The sequence below is a fragment of the Ranitomeya variabilis genome, chromosome 8 (genome assembly GCF_051348905.1).
Source record: "Ranitomeya variabilis isolate aRanVar5 chromosome 8, aRanVar5.hap1, whole genome shotgun sequence".
In the NCBI taxonomy this organism is placed as follows: domain Eukaryota; kingdom Metazoa; phylum Chordata; class Amphibia; order Anura; family Dendrobatidae; genus Ranitomeya; species Ranitomeya variabilis.
The window spans coordinates 55437668-55457417 of NC_135239.1; the positions used below are offsets into that span (position 1 = coordinate 55437668).

The 19750-nt window shown below is 45.4% G+C and overlaps 1 protein-coding gene across 5 annotated transcripts in view; it reads left to right on the forward strand.

Moving 5' to 3' along the window:
• Window positions 1-19750, forward strand: part of EVI5 (ecotropic viral integration site 5) — a 146744-nt gene that overhangs the window by 87597 nt on the left and 39397 nt on the right. For all 5 annotated transcript variants that reach the window (XR_013218486.1, XM_077276982.1, XM_077276979.1 and 2 more), the window contains 2 exons: window positions 5552-5698; window positions 9359-9454. Coding sequence is in view for 4 of the 5 variants with exons in the window: in XM_077276982.1 (XP_077133097.1) it covers window positions 5552-5698; window positions 9359-9454 (243 nt within the window). In the remaining variant the exon portion in view is untranslated. The remainder of the gene's footprint in view (window positions 1-5551; window positions 5699-9358; window positions 9455-19750) is intronic.

Genomic DNA, 19750 nt, shown 5'->3' on the forward strand with positions numbered 1-19750 from the left:
AACTGTGCGGTGTTGTAGGCTATGGGGTTAATATTTGGAGTTTGTGTCTCAGGTAAGTGAAAATGATGGGAAGAAATGCAATGTCCCTCCAGATTCCACGTTCCACAGAAGTATTTCATGAGTGCAATTTGCTATTCTGAATTGTCAAACATCCCTTACCACATCCTTCCTTCTATATCTGATTTATGACTTCTGGCCTTGCTTGACCCTTGGTTTTGTCACAGTCACACTCACTGCTCTCCATTATTACTGCTGTTCTTCAGTAAGTTGCACAAAATCTTCAACATTGAGTTACCAAAACAGTCAATTTGCTTTAGTTCTGTGTAACTGCAATTAGAAACTCTGCAATACTGGATTTGTCAATCTCCCTGGAAATCATAGAAGTTCTCGCTATTTGGAGGTGACAGGTGGAAAGGCATAAACCTAACCCCCCCTGATCCCCTCTACTTCTTCCATCCATTCCTGGTCACCAGGTAGAGGTTTTCCAGGAATAACTTTTCCCTCCTCGTTGGCTTTTGCTTGGTCAACATAATAAACTCGATGGTCACCGCTGATTCGGCCTGTTGACAAGCTGCAGCGGTGACCTCATAACTACAGCGCACATGACCACTGCCGCCAATCACTGAGCTCAGCGGCTCAGCCAATGTACACAGTACAAGCTCACTATGTAAAGCAAATATATTTTTGAAAATTGATTTGGGATTTGCTACGGATAATTTCAAATATAATCTGTAATTTTTCTTTCACCCATGACAGCGCAACATTGAAAGGTGATCTGCCCTTCAAGGACAGGAAACCTACGTGATAAAAGGGCTGTACCTCTCCCACGCATCAGTTTGTTTCCTGTCCTTGAGGGGGACCTTCGTTTTGGATTGGTGGTACAGGAAAATTAGAAGATTTTTCCAGGCCTGGCCTGTCGATTCAGACACCGACTCAGTCCCTACTGTGGCTGGTGCAGGGGTCTTGGGAGCATTAGAGGGGACTTTGACAGGCGTGCGGGTGCGAGTATTGGCGCATTTCTCCGATAGGCTGATTACCGCATATCCCGGGTCTGTGAATGCGCTGTTCATGCACCAAGCATGTGGGGTGATTATATTAGGCCTGCGATGCCGTATGGAGGACTACAATGGGCCCAGTTTGGTCTTCACGCTGTGTTGTGGGTCACCATAATTTTCCAGGGGAGTTGAGGGGGTGCAGTAGGGTCATCATACCGTGCGTGTGGAGGAATTCACTGTGGGGGGTATCATACTATTTGGCGGGCACTTTTGTTGGCATCATACTTTATGGGGGCAATGAAAGGGCAATCTGGGGGCTTCATTCAATAGGAGGAAAATTACTCTTATGTGACCCCCACCAAATGTTAAGGGTTTGGGTTTTTTTTGGGGGGGAGCGTAGAATTATAACTTCTGCTAATGGACCCCATGATTTCTATGCAAGCCCCTGCCCATGAGGAAACACCCAGTGCTTCAGTCATGTGATCTGTCTCTTAAGATTTATTAATTAAAATGTACTTCTTTTGTAGGACTACCACTTTAAGTTTGCTTCCATATTTGATAAGGAAAAACTTCCTCAATTGAACACACTTTTTTTTAATATCAAGGTTGGTCTGTGACTTTGCCCAAGTTTTTAATTTTGACCCTCAGTGTATGTGTCTGACATCCAAGCGTGTAGAGGATGTGGATAAATTGGTAAAGGCAGTTAGATCATGGGTATTGAGCCAAAAGGCAAAAAAAATCTGTCCAGAAAATCATGTTTGGGGGCTTAGAACAAAGGAAGCGTCGAACTTTCCCTGTTAATGAAAAGATCCAAGCCCTTGCAAGAAGAGAATGGAAGAAACCCGTAGAAGGAGAGAGGTTCCTTCACTGCTTAAGAGGAAATATCCTTTTGATGAGGCCTCAACATTATCTTGAGAGAGAGCTCCGAAATTAGATGTAGCTGTCTGAAAGGCATCCAAAAGGTTCACTTAACCCCTCGAAGAGATGGGATGCTTCTTAAGGATCCCCTGGATAGAAAAACGGATAGCTTTGGAAATCCTCAGCTGGAACTCTGCAACAAGCCACCTCAGCAACATGTACAACCAGATCTTTGATGGTTTGGTTGGATCATCTGAAAGGTCAGCTGAAGGATGAGGTGGCTAGGGACAGTATTTTGGGCACAATTCTGTTGATGCAGGGAGCAGCATCGTTTCTAGCTGACATTTCGGTGGATTCGGCAAAGCTGACGGCAAGATCAGTGGCACTTTCTAATGCAGCCCGTAGAGATCTCTTGTTGAAATGCTCACTGGGGATATTCAAGATAAGTCAAAGCTATGCTCTATCCCACGTGGACAACATTTTTGAAAAAGCTGGAGACCGCAAAAAAGGATTTCCTAATTTGTCCATTCCAGCTTCTAGAAGATCCTTTGGATAAGCAGGTATAATAACCAGAGAATACTGTGATTCTGGACACAGGAAGAAAAATCTGTTTCTTTGAAACTGTAGAATATGCCATAAGGAAGCTCCTATTCTCCATGTAAGGATCCTTTCAGACAATCTGGTAACAGTGGCCTATGGAAATGCTCAGGGAGGAACTCGTTCCAATTCGGTGATGAAGGTGACAAACCGGATATTTTAAATGGAGGGGAACCGTCTCCTTTCTCGAACAGCTCTACATATAAAAGGAAAAGAGAACTGCAAGGCGGACTTTTTAAGCCACAGTCGTCTAAATCGGAGAATGGGCATTGAACCGATCAATTTTCGATCAGATTGTGAACATGTGGGGCCTGACGGACATAGACTTATTTGCGAGCAGACAAAGCAGAAAGGTGGAAACCTCTTATTCTCCGAGCCCCAGGGAGAATCCTTAGGTAGTGGATGCCTTCCAGATCAGATGAAGTTACGATATGCATATGCCTTTCCAGCAGTCCTGAGGAAGATTAGTGTAGACAGGGGTTCCTGGTTGAGACTGTCAGTCACCAAACCATGGGTGCTAAAGGAAGTTCTGGATTTTCTCTCTGTGGCCGGTATGGCATCCTCAAGCAACCAGCCTACATTTAATAGCATGGAACTTGAGGTCACGTTGAAGAGACAGTGGGCTTTCTCCTAACCTGATTTCTACCCTGCTGTAGAGTAGGAAGGCAATCACCACAAAGATCTATGGTAGGACCTGGAGAAAATGTGTAGCCGCTTCAATAGCAAAGCTGGGAGATGGACTACTAGTGAGGTCTATTTTAGAGTTCCTTCAAAAAGGTCTAGAGCATGGACTCTCCACCAGCACCCTCAAAGTTCAGGTGTTGGCATTTGGAGCTCTGTATAATTGCGAGGGTTGGGTTTCCAATTTTTGTTTTTACGCTTGCTCTAAATCAAGACTGATTCCCAGGCCAAATTTCCTTCTGTGGGATTTAAATCTGGTTCTGACGGCCCTGACAAATTCTCCTTTTGAGCTTAGACTTCGTATCGGTTAAGATTCTCTCCCAGAAAACTGTCCTAGTGGCCTTACCATCAGCCCGCAGGGTTAGCGACATCCAGGCCCTATCAGTAGGTCCTCCCTTCACACAGAACCTGGACTCGTATTATAGGCAGATCTCCCTAAAGTACTTTCCAGGTTCCATGGGACTCTAGAAGTAATTCTTCCATCTTTTTGTGCTAATCCCAAAAATCACAAAGAGAAACTTCATACGTGAGACATCTGATTAAATACTGATCAGTCACAAAATCCTGGAGAAAATAAAGATAATGATTTGTGTCCTTTCAGGGTCATAGAAAGGGGCTTAGAGCATCTAAATGTGGGCTAGCTGGATGGATCAGGGACGCCGTGAGTGATAGTGTTACTGCAGAAGGGCTAAAGACTCCCTCCACAAATAGGCTGCCACCTCCAGGGTGGAGAGGTCGGACGGGACAATTCGGCAGATGTGTAAGGCAGCAATGAGTATTTGAGTTTTTGATGTTACAGATCTTATATAGCATGGCTAAACCTATTGGGTAAATCTGATTACTAGTTGTTTTTTTTTATCACACTGTTGGCGCTGCATTTTTTTTCTTCTTATGTCATGTTTCCAATAAAGCTGTTTTGTTTTGGGTTTCTTTTTTTTAATTTTTTTAATATATACTATTTTCTTGTATGTGACAGTGACAACTTTACTGATAGTCTTTTGCAGATTACATGTGTTTTTTTTTTTTTTTTTTTTTATTTTCTTTAACCTTTGTATTTCTATGGGGAAAACTGTTCTAAAAACCCTTCGTACCTGCAAGAGAATTTTACATGTTATGGCTTTGAGGGTCACTTTACTAGAACTGTAAAAAACTGGGATTTTCGCGCATTAAAAATCTGCAGCATCAAAAACTCACTGTGGGAACTTAACCTAATAGTTTTAGCTTTCGGATGGCCAGGCAGTAGCCCAAGTTTCGTTCTTTCATGCTCCCATCTCAGATTTATAAATGCTGACTAATTCTTAGTGCAAATTTAAAGGGAGGGGTTGTCCAGGCTTGGGATTGAAGTCTGCAGTTAAGTTACTCTGTGACTGCAGACTTGTGAATCCTCACAGCATGTAGTGTGCACCGTTCAGTATTTCCTGGTAGCTGGCGGTCATGTGGCCACAAGTATTCGCTCATTGCAAGTGAATTGAGTGAGGACAGATAAGTCTAGTTGGAATGTGTCCGGAAGTATGTAAATCACATATTTGCAGTCAGATGATCGCCTGCTTCCAGCGCAGACACCAGTGAATTCGGATAGTGTATACCTTTAAATTTTTCCTTTTTTTTTTTTTTTTTTTTTAAATTTTTTGACTACCTCAGTGGTTGCTGCTGTTTTGATAGATCTCTTTAATTTTAAGTTTACACCAATTAACTGTCAGAAAGGTCCGCTGTAACTTTGCAATGTATGTGTGTTTTTTTTTTTGTTTGTTTGGGAGGGGGTGGGTAAGGCTCATGTTGCACACATATAACCACGTTTTTTTCCATCAAGTCATTCTACCTTGGTCTAAACAGTTGTAAAGTCATGACCATTTTTTTTTCTCTTGGGCTGATACACGAGTTCTGTCAAATTAGCCAGATTGATATGCAACCATTATTTTTATCCTTAACAGATAAATGACGTATTATTTCCAGTGTTCTGATTGGCCTTTGAGCAGAATAGATTTTTGTTATCAGCGATCTATTTATTTGTAGTAATATTTGAAATGGTATTTGGCCACCAGGGGGCAGTGTCTGCTCCCTGTATTGTACATTACCTACAGATCGGTTTCATTGTTACGTTCTTTTTTTTTTTGTCTAAGAAATCCGGTGATATAAAGTGAATGTAAGAAATGTCAGGACTTGCTATGTTGCTATGCGCATCTTAAAAACGGTTGCTAGCAGATCTTGTGATTTTTTAATTTGCTGCTATTCATGATTAATAACATTGAGCGAGTTGTTAAGTCTCATGTACTTCAGAGCGGTGTTTTCTCTGCACAGGAATGAAATGATCTATTTATCTGCTGCAGGACATACAGAGAAGAGCTGCGGAAGGGAAAGCATTTTGACAACCCGCTATCATTTCTCATCTTAATGTTTTGTTTTCTTTGGTCTCCCGGCAGAACCAGATAAACAGCAACCATCTCCGAAGAGCAGAGAAGGAGGTGAACGGGCTGCAAGCCAAGGTGCAATGTCTGACGGCGGAGAACAAGGGCCTGCACAGTCAGCTGACCGATGCGAAGCGAAGGCAGGCCGAGATCGAGTGCAAGGTAACGCGGAGTATATGGAGCGATCAGGAGCCGCGGATGTGAAACTGCTGAAAACGCTGCAGTAATAAATGGTGATGAGCGGGCGTGCTGGGATAAGGTGTTATCTGAGCATGCTCTGGTGCTAACCGAGTGTCTTCAGCGTGCTCAAAAAATATACTCAAGTCCCTGGCTGCATGTCTCACGGCTGTTAGACAGCTGCAATAAACGCAGGGATTGCCTAACAAACAAATAATCCCTTCATGTGTTATCTAACACTTGGGAGACATGCAGCAGGGGGGACTCAAACATATTTCGAGCATGCTGAAGACACTTGGTTAGCTCAAGAGCATGCTCAGATAACACCTTATCCAAGCGCATTCGCTCATCACTAGTAATAAAGCTTCATGTTTTCTAGTTCCGTTAAATTGAAGATCTGTCACTTGTCATAAATGTGATTTTTTTTTTTTTTTTTGTGTGTAAATGCCACTGTCCTCAAGAATCTGCCATTGTGTTTGTTTTGTTCCTGCCTCTCTCCGTTCCTGAGATTTGGGCCTCCAATTCCCTTTATATAAATCTTTTCTTTTTAGCCAAGTGGGTGTGGTCTCACAGCTTCTGTGACGTTCTCCGTGATCACACCCATTTGTTTAAAAAGCAAAGATTTACATATAGTAAAGTGTGGGCCCATATCTCAAAAATTAAGAGTTGCGTGAACAAACGAAGAAAAGTCAGTTTTGGGAGATAGATGACATTTACATCAGGCGAGAAAAAAACATCTGCTAATGACAAGTGACCGACGAGCTTCAAAAACGGTTGTCTGCTGTAAAGCTACAAGTCTGCAGTCGCTCCATGTGACTGCAGACTTGTGAGCCCTCACATTGCGGACTGTGAGGATTCTCCGGCTCACCGCCACACACATCCCGGCACCTCCATGCTCTGCCGTTCCCACAACCCACAGGGTGGGCTTCTTAGCCTTCTGCCTGACCAAGCCAATGTTCTCACTCTCCCACCTCCCTCCACTCTCATGGTCTTTCGGTAGGACAGTCACCCAGCACCATTCTGCCCTAGTTCTAGGACCACTGACACAAGTGTATTTTACTTTTTCAGCAGTTTCTTTGCTGTCCACCCTTCACGTGCTCTTCCTGTGCGCTTGGTAAAGATACGCTTCTAGAAACCCATTCCACGGTCTTGGTTTATGTATCTAAACGTGCTTTACTTACCCTCCCCAGGTCCAACACGGAGTGTCTTGTCAGTTATCGGCTGCTGGCTGACATCTTGTCTACAGCCCTGCAGCCAATTACTGAGCTCAGCGACTCTAATCGGGGAGTTCTATAATAATATAATGATCTTTAGTTTTATATAGCGCTAACATATTCCGCAGCGTTTTACACATTGCACACATTATCATCGCTGTCCCCGTTAAGGAATTTAGATTGTGAGCCCTATCAGTATGTCTTTGGAATGTGGGAGGAAACCAGAGTACCTGGAGGAAACCCACACAAACATGAGGAGAACATATAAACAGAACAGAAAGAGTTTGTATGTGCGGAGCTGCTAAGCTCAGTGATTGGCTGCAGCGCTGTCGACGTAGCATCTTCTCTGCTGCCCATAACGGACACCAGGTGCAGCGTTGGAGACTCAGCCCTGGACTCGGGGATGGTGAATAAGGGTTTTTTTTTCTTTTTGTAGCAATATGCATCCTTAAAGGGGCTGTCCAGTCCAAATCGATAAGTCTGCAGTCAGTGTGTGTGACCGCAGACTTATGAATCCCCAGTGCGCACACTGTGTGCTTCAGGGATTCACCGGTTACTGACCTGGGACTGAAGGGTTTTGTAAGACGTATGCATAGTCTGGACCATAGCCCATCTAGTGGGGAACACCCCATACACTTGTGTGGAGTGAGGCTGTGCCCACTGTACGGGCTCAGGCCGGGAATATGTATAACGCGTACGCACCCTCTGGTTCCGACTCTGAAACCGGCGAATCCTCGCAGCGGTCAGTGCGTGCGCTGGGGGGATTCATAAGTCTGCGGTCACACACTGATTGCAGACTTACCGATTTTGGACTGGACAACCCCCTTAAAAGATGCCGGTGGGTCCTGTCACCGCTGGATGTTGGACTTCATTTGCTTTTGGAGTGGAGGGTGGCGCTGACCCCCATGAACACTAGGTCACTGGCGAATCCTAGCTAGCTCTTATATTTGCAGAACACTCCATCACGTAATGATTTTATCCAGTTTATTTCTAAGAAATGTGGATGCCTGTGCCGTCACTACCTCCCAAGTCTTAGATCACAGCCTCTGTGCAGAGCTGAACTGAAAGCAAAGCTGCAAAGTGGAGGAGAGGAATGATTCATTGTAAAGTGCGATTGTGATTGACTGTAACCAGACCCGAGTTCTTACCTCTCGGGTGGAAAGTTTTACAGTCATAGTGAAGAAAGGGAAGAAATTGACAGTAAATAGTCACAATGGCAAAAATCTACTAAAGTTCAATAAAGTCTTCGCTTTTCCTATAATGTTGCAAAGTTTTTGCTCCGTTGTACTATATGTGCACTTCTGGTTCAGCAGCTTTGTCCTAATGCTGAGCTTAGTCCTTCTACTGTGACACATTTATACTCTGCAAATATCCTGTTCAGATCGGAAAAAAGCTAGAACTGTACAGCCACCCATCAAACCCATCAATGTAGCAATCCTAAATCTCAATATCAGCCCTTTAACAGATCTTTTCACATAACTTGGGATTAAAAAAGCCAAAGAAGACACTCAATTTGCAAACACGTTCTGGGGTGTTTGCCCCTCATCAGTTCTTTGATTTAACGGTTCCAGTCTGTCAGTGTTTGTTCTGAAGTGTATGCTACAATCAATATATTTCCATATAGAGATAACCGGGTCTATGAATAAGCACGTAGCTCGAGAGCAATTAATAGGTGAACTGCTTTGAGAACAGCCAATACTAGTTAAAGTGACTGGGATCTCAGGAGTTAACTCATGAGCCCCCAATGTAAAATATTTTGGCTGTTTCTCTCCATGCAAACAAGCTGTACAATATAGAAGAGAAATGTTCTCACAGCAGGTGAATGAAAGAAGATTGCAAACTTATTTTCATGGTGTCTACCTATACCTAACTCATAACACGAGAATACCCCTGTAAGGGACGGAATGGTGCGGCAAATCTCCTCTGCTTTACCAAGTTGCATCCTGATTTGTATCAAACTACCGTAAATGCTTTTTAGGCATTACAAAGGTAATGGGATATTGTATCGGTGTGCAGATCCCTATATGACGATGTGCTTTAGTTTAAATAGTGATTTTGGGGTGACAGACCCCCTTTAAACTGTATTTTTAGCATTTTTGTATAATTTTATACTGCAGTTCACAAACATGTAAAGCTAATTCTTCCTAATAAATCCATACTGTACAAAGGGGAAACAAACACCCGCACCCCCAGTGGATTTTCACTTTTTACTGTTCAGTATTGTATGTGAGTAGAAAGTTGACATTAAAACGAAACTAGGGGAAGTATTCCTTGTATGTCAGTGTACCTGAGCAGCTTTGTGTCCCCCGATATCTCCTGGAGAATTCCTGTACTAGTTGTTCTGATTGACCTGAAAGATGCACATGTAGAAAGCTCTGTGCACGCTGACATAACAAAATGCCATCTGACTTGGGGTTTGTACTTTTTGCAGAGCAAGGAGGAAGTGATGGCAGTGAGACTCCGAGAAGCAGACAGTATTGCGGCTGTGGCCGAGCTCCATCAACAGATAGCAGAGCTAAGATTTCAGGTAATCCATCATAAGCCAAAAATGCTAAAGAATATGGTGAAAGCCTCCACTGATGAGGTCCAACTCGTAATTTAGTCGTGTGTTGTGGGGGATCCCTTATACAAAGTGAGAAAATGAAAATAACGAAATTTTAAAGGGAAGCGGTCACCCGTTTTTTTAGTGTGAACCAATGCCATGACCTTTCTGAGCCACTGGACTGCATTACTAAAATGTGTCCATCCCCTAATTTCCCCTGTATACCATCGAAAATACCTTTTTTAGTATCTCCCGCGCGCTATGTAAAGGCCTTTGGTCCGGTCCAAGGGGTGTCATTTCTCATAGTCTGTGCCGCCTGTTTGCTCCCAAAAGCTATCCTCCAGCTCTGATTGATGTGGGTGGCGTGTGCAGCATTGGCTTCGTCTGCTTTGCCATGCCACGGGCAGAGCACAAAACATATCTACTGCGCATGCACCCGGGAAGCGTCACTATGGCTCCTTTTTGCCAGAAAGACACTTCCTGGGCACATGAGCAGTTATGTTTTGTGTTGTACCCGCAGCAGGGCCGACCAAGGTGCGACTGCACTAGCCAACAATGCTAATGCGCAGGCACAGGATCTTTCGGCTATGTGTACGACTATCATAGCCAGAGGATGGCTTTTGGGAGCAAAGTCTACAAGAAATTGCACCCATCGGACCAGACCAAAGGCATTTATATATAAAGCGTGGGAGACAATAAAAATGGTATTTTTGGTGGTATTCAGGGGGAATTGGGGGATGATGCACACATTTAAGTAATGCAGTACAGGGTTTCAGAAAGGTGTTGGCATTGGTCACACACTAAAAACTAAGTCTGGCAGCAGAAAATGACTATTCAGCTGATCACAGGTGATCGGTGCACCCTTGGTGTGGCCAAACAGTTCAGTACACCTTGCCACCTACTTGCTTTCCATCTATCGCTGCCCTCCTCTTCTTTGTTTGACAGCTCTCCCTTTAAAGGAAGGTGGGATGAGATAGATGGAAAACAAGTGGCTGGGAATATGCGCTGAACAGTTTGGCCACACCAAGGGTGCGCCAAGCTCCTGTGCTTGGTTTGAACAGTCATTTTGTTCTTACAAACTCCCTTTAAGTATTATATTTAGAAGATTCTGCATATCTTTTTTTTGATTGACAGGAAAACTTGTACTTTAACACCACCAATAAACATGCACTGATGAGCTAAATGTCCTTCAGGCACAAGCTGAGCAACCAGGTCCACCTGATGAGTAAATGTGTGGGTTAGGTCAAGTAGGAAGAGCAACAGCCATGGTCAGGCCTGCTAATCAAAATGTGAGCCACGGATTCAGATAAAGGGAGGTTTGCCTAGTGACAACAGATTATTATTGGATTATTATGCATTGCCTATATCATTCTCTAGCACTTTACAGACATTCTCATCACTGTCCTCCTGGAAACCCACGTAAACACGGGGAGAACATACAAACTCCTTGCAGATGTTGTCCTCGGTGGGAGTTAAACCCAGAACCCCAGCGCTGCAAAGCAACAGTGCTAACCACTGAGCCACAGTGCACTCACTTGGCCACTGGACCAGGGTCCTGTAAATTTATTTTCTGGTCTGTTATGTGCTGTAAACACTTTATGGGCCTCGGGACTTCTTTTAAAAGGTGCATAACTTGAAATAGAAGTATGTGACCTAGCAGATGACGCAGTAGAATTGTCGCACCTTTCGGGCATAAAGTAAGCCAACTAAAAAGTAGTGTGAGCTTGGACTAGACAGTCTTAAAATAGGCCATATTTATCAGATATCCTGAACTGCTTTGATCAGATACATCTTACTAGTGTAAGAATGTGATAAATCTGCCCCAATGTGTGTCGTGTGCCTGCAAATCTGTGTGCAATCTATCTTGTACAGTCCCTTTAGTTTCCCATGTGTTGCGTCTGCAAACTCTCCATATGGTCAGAGCAAAAGTTGTTGTTATTTGACCACTATTCTATTCTCAGATACTTGGGTATTTGAGCTTAACCACATGAAATTTTGTAGTATCAGACATGATCATTGCTGGATACTTGTGTATGGCTTTAGATCCTGCCTCTATGGGTTCCCTACATCGTACTGCGAGTAAACCCAAATGATTTACGGCTTCAAGAAACATCTTGAGAAACTTGTATGATCTCTCCCTGCATTTCTCAATTTCCCACAGTGTCCACTAATGTCGGCAGCACATTCTTATTTACCCGAGGGAACGAGCAACGATCGGCCGCACAAAAGATGCCATTAACGGCTAACAGGAATATTTAAAAACATTTTTTATTGCTGTATGTGTTTACAAACGTTTGTATGCACAGTCGTACGGGCGATCCTCTTCCCTCTGTGACTTGACTGTAACTCTTGATTTTTTTTGATTTTTTTTTTGCTCATCGTGTACTAATATCCGGTCAGAATGATTGATTTGTACTCCAGTATCAGTAAAAACTAGTAAAAATTCAATTATTTTTACAGATAGACCTTTCCCTGCAAACTTACCGCTTTTGTGGAGCATAGATAAATCCCTATATATTTTAGATTAACCCCTGTATATTTCCTAAATTATAAAAGCAGCTCTGCCTGTGAATAGAGAAAACAAGAGGTAACTTAAAATCAGGGCAAAGGATTTTGCTAACCGCCCAACACTTTGTGAATTTGAAGAATACACTTATGATTATTTTTTTAAAATTCTTTTAGGCCCTTTAATTGCCTGCTGATCAGTGGAGGTCCAGGTTCTGAGACCGATCGTGACAAGACCTTTTGAGACGTGTGCAGCTCAGGAGGCCGGAGCGCACAGAACGGAGTACAGATACTATGACTTTCTATTGAATCCACTCTGTGCGCACTTCTCGGAGGACTTATTCACAATCCGTTGTTGTCTCAGAACGTGGACCCTCACCAATCTGCAGTCAATCAAGTCCTAAAAAAAAGTAAAATATGTAATTAGTCTTCAATTTACACACTGACTAAGCCACGGGCAGCATATATCAGACACAGGCAGTATAATATTTAGACGGGTATGTTTCCCTATGAAACTCTGCGGCGTTCCAGGAAAAAAAGAAAAGTTTAAAGGTTGCTGGGAGCTAGTCACGCAGGAGGGTCATCGTCTCCTCCTCGACTCTCCATGTGAGTGACAGGTCTCCCCCTGCTTGTGTGTGTATAGGGAGAAGCCCCCGAGGACTCGCTTGTCCCACTAGTTTCCCATGCAGCTCGGTCCCCAGCGGCCTTTAATGTTTGTTTTTCTCTGAAACGCTGCATGCTAAGTCTCCTTCCATTACTCCCCATAAACTTGAATGTTCCAGGTGTTACCACCTTTCTGGATGGTGGCTACCAGGTTGGTCATCCTATCCACCTGAGTCACTCTTCCAGGGAGGGTAAGGCTAATTTCACACAAGGTTTTCGCCATCAGGCTCAATTCGGCTAATTTGAAAAAAAAAAAAAAACAGATCCGGCGAATGTTGCCGCCGGATCCAATTTTTTTTCTCAGACTTATATTAGGCCGGGTTCACATTGCATTAAACCCGTCCGTTAGACGGACTACATTACACCGTGGCATAACGCGGTATAACATAGTCCGTTAACGCCGCCATTGAATCCAATGTTGGACGCATCGCTAATGCACGCCCACAATGGGCGTGCGCTAGGGATGTGCCGTCATTGAGTGACAGACCCCGAGACGTGGGCTGCAGCGTTTCCGGGTCCGTCACAGCTAGCGGAGATAGAGCATCTGCTGGCTCTATCTGCGCTAGCGCGCTGACATACCGGCACTTGCGTTAAGAGCAGCCCGTTAACGTATGTGTTGAACGGGCTGCTGTTAACGCAATGTGAACCCGGCCTTAGTGCCAGATGACCTTGCATTTCGTCCGGTTTTCGCTGGACTGGAAAAAACGTCCATAGCAACGTTTTTTTTTTTTTGTCTCTGGCGAAAAAGCCGGAGGCGCCGGATCCGGCGCTTTCGCCTGTTTGCTAGAATGGAAGCCTATGGGAGCCGGAAGGTCCCGGATCTGGAAATTGACGGATTCCGGCATTGGATCCTGTTTTTTTTTTCAAACTGAGCATGCTCCAATTTTTTTTTTTAATCCAATTATCTGGATATGCTAGTTGGATCCATCGAAAAAACGGATCCGTCGCATCATTTTCTTACAATCTGCGCCGGATCCGTTTTTTCCAACATTCGCCGGATTGTGCCTGATGCAAAAAACCTGATGTGTGAAAGTAGCCTAAGGGTACCGTCACACAGTACCATTTTGATCGCTACGACGGTACGATTCGTGACGTTCTAGCGATATCGTTACGATATCGCAGTGTCTGACACGCAGCAGCGATCAGGGATCCTGCTGAGAATCGTACGTCGTAGCAGATCGTTTGGAACTTTCTTTCGTCGCTTGATCACCCGCTGACATCGCTGGATCGTTGTGTGTGACAGCGATCCAGCGATGTGTTCGCTTGTAACCAGGGTAAACATCGGGTAACTAAGCGCAGGGCCGCGCTTAGTAACCCGATGTTTACCCTGGTTACAAGCGTAAACGTAAAAAAAACAAACAGTACATACTTACATTCCGGTGTCTGTCCTCCGGCGTCTCAGCTTCTCTGCACTGTGTGAGCGCCAGCCGGCCGGAAAGCGAGCACAGCGGTGACGTCTGACGTCACCGCTCTGCTTTCCGGCTATGGCGCTTACACAGTGGAGAGAAGCAGAACGCCGGGGACAGACACCGGAATGTAAGTATGTACTGTTTGTTGTTTTTTTTACGTTTACGCTGGTAACCAGGGTAAACATCGGGTTACTAAGCGCGGCCCTGCGCTTAGTTACCCGATGTTTACCCTGGTTACCCGGGGACTTCGGCATCGCTCCAGCGCCGTGATTGCAACGTGTGACCGCAGTCTACGACGCTGGAGCGATAATCATACGATCGCTGCGACGTCACGGATCGTGCCGTCGTAGCGATTAAAATGGTACTGTGTGACGGTACCTTAATACATAGAGGTTATCCCGGTATCACAGGGAACGGTTAAGGTCTACACTTGTCCTGGCAGACTTAAAGAGCAACTTTCTGTTCTTCGTCATGGGGGATAGTCCTGAACAGATGACTCCTCTGCAAACCTCATGTGCCAAAATACAGTAATCTTCATGAGGCGACCCCTTTAATCTTTGTCCACGTCTTTTCTGTAGGAAGAATGTAAATGGCTGTGACTGATCTCAGGTGCTCATTAATGGGAACCAGTCAGCAAGACGATACTGTGCAAATTGTTCTAGAGCAGGAGAATCTGAGAAGATTAATGTATAGGATTATGGGAAAAAGATTCAGTATAACCCGTTTGATTCACTGAAATCACCGCTTACTCTCAGCTTAGCAGTCAAGTGGGCGGTCCTAACCAGTTGATTGACAGCTAACTCTAGTACATTTGTGCGGTCTGCTACTTAGGAGGTCCGCCTACTTGACTGCTCAGCTCAGAATGAGCAGGGATTTTGATACTTAAAATTAAGTTAAACTGAATTAAGTATAGGTATAAAGTATCTTATTTTTGTTTTGTTAAGTACGTGGAAGATGATGGTGTTTTTGTTTTGCACCTATCTAGTAATTTTAAAGTTTCTAGTGGGCAGCTAGCATCAATAGAAGGCACTTGCAACAGGAAGGATGTATGTGGCAGCTTTAGTGAGTCAGATAATGGGCAGTGAAATGTTACTCCAACTAATGTATACAAGGGTGTCTCAATGAGCATTTCAGGTTTTTTTTTTTATGCCCCTTAAAGGTGATGTTACCTTTGCACAGAATTATTTTTATTCATTTGCTTCTTCAGTACATGTAGTTAGATCTGTAAAGATCTTCATGAAAACCAAATCTTCAATTTTGCTGTTGAAGAGTGTCTGTAATCCTTTATCTAGCCAAGTGTTCTGCAAAAGAGTCTACAAATCTGTGTGAAAGCCTGCTTAGCCCCTCTGCACGCCTCCTCCCTTCTCTGTTATTGATGGCAATAGTGAGAAGGTTTTACATGGATCTCCATAGTGTGGTCAAGAAGGAAAACCTGTACAGTCTCGGGGAGGGCAGCAAAAGTGGGCTACAGATAAGGAGGAAAGCGCATAAATAGTTATAGTACAGGATGTAAGCTGTGATGACATATAGGCTATTGAAGATGGCAACAGCCTGGATACACACAGAGCTCACATCCAGCCTATATTTTGGGGAGAGACACTCCTACAAGAGAGAAATCTATAACTTGGTTAGACCAAACTGTATACTGGGGACGGGCGTGTGGGGGCTGAAAGTGAAGGAATGAATATAAGACTGAAACTTAAGTGCATTTTCATTATCTAAAGTAACCACTTGTCTTTAAAAGATTTTTCATATTAAAGTGAACCTGTCAGCCGGATTGTGCACAGTACCCTACAGACAGTGTCGGGTTGGCGCCGTTATACTGATTACACTGATACCTGGGTTGGTGAAATCCATCTTGTAGTTGTTGTTTAACTCAAAACTGAAAATAAAGATTAATGATATGCTCGTGCTCTGGGGGCGGCCTGTGGGGGGTCTTCATGTGGTGCTCTGATTAGGTATTCACCAGTATGGCTTCTGACAGGTCACTGATCCCTCACTGACCTGCCCCCTAGTTTACATAATGAATATTATATATACATATTGAAAAAAAAACCTTCTGCAGGCAGACACTGGACATGGTCATGTGTAATGTGTATATAATTATGTTCAAGGTTATCCTGATTTCTCCTTTGCCTCATTGGGGGACGAAGGACCATGGGGGGTTATGCTGCTGCCACCAGGAGGCTGACTGTAAGTAAACATAGAAAAGAATAGCTCCTCCTCTGCAGTATACACCCTCTGCTGGCTCTAACCTGAACCAGTTCTTGCTTAGTGTCTGTAGGAAGCACTTGGGTCTGCTTTCAGACCCCAACTTTTTTTTTAAAAAAATTTATTTTTAAATTTTTAATTTTTTCCTATGGATGAGGGGGCGACGGGTCCTTTCAAGGCCCCGATCTTCCTGAACAGTCAACAGGTGGGAACGCGGAGTGTCGCCTCCCCGTACCCCTCTTGCATAGCTCTTATGCCTGCGCTCGTTCCAGCCGCGACAGGTCTCTAGGACTCCGTTCTCCCCATATCACCAACAGACGGGAACGCGGGGTGTCGCCCCCACGTACCCCCTTCTGGAGCCAGGCCCACACCCATCCCAAGGGACTGGACCCACGGGATATGCATTGAAGCTCCAGCGCCGTCCTTGCAGTACCCACAACATCACCACTAATGAAAGCGGATGATGATGGGAGGCAGATGATCCCTCTCCGTCTCCCTATCAAAGGGATGGCGGATTGAGCTTGGACATCCTGGCCACTACCGGAGGATCAGCTCAAGACTCTCTCCAATTCGCTGGGGTTTTTATGTGGACTGTGTCCACAGATGGCAGGAGGGCTCCTTAATGCGCACGGTCCCAGGGCTTCTCAAGCATCGCTTTATCGCAATCGCGCGTCCCCGATCGCAGGCCACGCTAAAAATTTAGTTCCCCCGGAACCTGGCCTGACTAGGCCGCGCTTGTCATGCTTGGAGAAGCGCCACAGAGGTGTTCTCACCACTGGTACTGTCTCCGCCCACTTTTTCAGGCGCTTCTCATTTCTAACAAGAAGCGCAGATCCGAATCTCGGCTGCCATCTGCCAGCAGAGAGCCTTAGAGCCAATATGTCTCAATCTAAGACTTCCAAAAAGGCCACTAAAACAGTTGTGTATGCCTCATGTACCACATGTAAGGCTCCTCTGCCCTGTGGCCACAGTACTTCACTCTGTATGGCCTGCGATCCTTCATGCGCACAAGAGCCGTCCGCCACTGCCGACCCTAGTGAACCTAGCTTCCCTGAGTGGGCTACATCCCTGGCACAGTCCATGGCTTCTCTGGCTAAGGTTATAGTCCTTCCGTGATTCCTCTTCAAGCCAGGGCATCTGTTTGCCTGTTACAGGGAGCCCCTCAACCATGCGAGAGACGTCCCACAGCACGGAACACGCAAACTTCTAGGAAACGACACCATAGTCTGTCCCCCAGGCACTATTGTGCCTCAGCGTCTGCAAGTTCCGTTTCCTGTTCCCCCCCCTCTCCAGGGGTTAGCAGCGAACTCGACTCAGAATATGAGTCTGATATCTCTTTAGACCCGGACTCACAGGAGTACCAGGAGTCATTGGATTCCCTCATAGATGCAGTGAGGCCACGTGCACATGTTGCGGAAAGTGGTGCGGATTTTTCCGGACTTATTTTGGTAAATTCGCAGGTAAACCGCACTGAGGATTTCCTGCAGAATTACCGCGGATTTACCGCGATTTTTGTACGGATTCCACCTGCGGTTTTACACCTGCGGATTCCTATTGAGGAGCAGGTATAAACCGCTACGGAATGCGCACAAAGAATTGACATGCTGCGGAATAAACAGCGCTACGTTTCCGCGCGTTTTTTTCCACAGTGCACTGCAGATTTTATTTTCCATAGGTCTACATGGTACTGTAAACTCAGCGAAAACTGCTGTGAATCCTGGGATGAGGAGCCCGGGACTAGTCCAGATCACTGTCTTTTTTAAAGAACTAAACGTCCTCACAGGGTATTCGCGAACCACCCAGAGTTTACGGAAATCGTTCAAAAGCACAGGACTCGTCCAGACAAACGATTCACTGGGCAAAAACCACTTGAGATGCGATATCCCTTTAATACCACTTTAAAGACAGAGTGGTCTGAATCCCCTTCAGTGGATCCCCCCATATCACGTCTCGCTTCCATAACACTTTTGTCGTTATCTGATGGTTCTTCCATTAAGAACCCCACCGGCAGACAGATTGATAATCTTGCGCGGTTAGTTTTTTAAGCCACTGGCACAGCTCTTTCCCCAACTTTTGCTTCAACATGGGTGGCTAGAGCTATGGTAGCTTGGGCAGAGGCCCTGGCGAAAACTAGCCAGGACAGTAACTTGCCTCCCGACTCGGTCAATTTAGCCTATAAGATTGCCCGGGCCGGAGATTATGTGGTTCATGCCTCACTAGATGCAGCTATCTGCACCGCGTTAGAAGCCGTGAATGCCATTACCATCAGGAGAGCACTTTGGCTCAGAGAGTGGCGAGCAAATTCTGCTTCCAAAAAATCTTACTTCTGTGCCTTACCAAGGCGGCCACTTGTTCGGAGATAAATTGGACCAAATTATCTCTGATGCTACCGGAGGTAAAAGCAAATTCCTCCCTCAATGAAGGCTCGCCCGGCCTTTTTGGAACCAACACCAAACTCGCTTCCGGCCATTTCGCGGTGCCACAGGCTGGTCCTCCACGCCCTGCCGCCTCTGGCTCAGCCCGACCTCCATGTAGAGACAGGAATTCCCAGCCTTCATACAAGCCTTCACATTCCTGGAAAAGCAGACCCATGCGATCTGGATCCAAGGGAGCTAGATCCCGCAATTTCTCTGCACAATGACTTGCCACGGTATCCGGAGGACACAAACCGGGTAGGCGGTCGCCTACTTAAGCTCCACCAAACCTGGCTTTCGGTTGTTCACGACCAGTGGTTCAGAGAGCTCTTGTCCTCAGATACAAAATAGAGTTCCCGTCTCCTCCACCGGCACGTTTTTTCCTGTCTCGCCCGCCCAAGTCAGAGGCGCGAGCAGCTCTATTCCAACGAGCTATAGGCGCACTCTGCACAGACGGAGTTATTGTCCCGGTTTCTCACAGCGAAAGATTCAAGGGGCTTTACTCAAACCTGTTCGTAGTTCCGAAAAAGGATGGGACACTGTGTCCTATTTTGGATCTAAAACTTTTGAACAAGTTCATTAAGGTTCGCCACTTCAGAATGGAGTCCTCCGTTCAGTGATCACCTCGATAGAAAAAGGAGAATTCCTCGCGTCCATCGACATCAGACGCATATCTGCATATTCCAATCTTTCCTGCCCACCAAAGATTTCAGCGTTTCACAGTCAGCGACTAGCACTTTCCAATCACTGCCTTGCCCTTCGGACTCTCCACCACTCCCAGAGTGTTCACCAAGGTCATGGCGGCCGTTATGTCCATGCTACACTCGGGGCATGGTGGTCCTCCCGTATCTAGACGAGCTGCTCATCAAAGGATCGTCTTTTCAGGCTTGTGCAGAGTGTGTGAGCTTCACCGTGGACACCCTTTCCCGCCTCAGTTAGCTGGTTAACATGAGAAGGTCCTCGCCGCTCAGCGAACTGCATTTTTGGGGATGATCCTGGACACTTCCTGAGGGTTGCTCATTTTCCCTCCAGAAAAGGTGTCCGCATTGACACGGGGAGTCCGGACTCTTTCCCTTGCC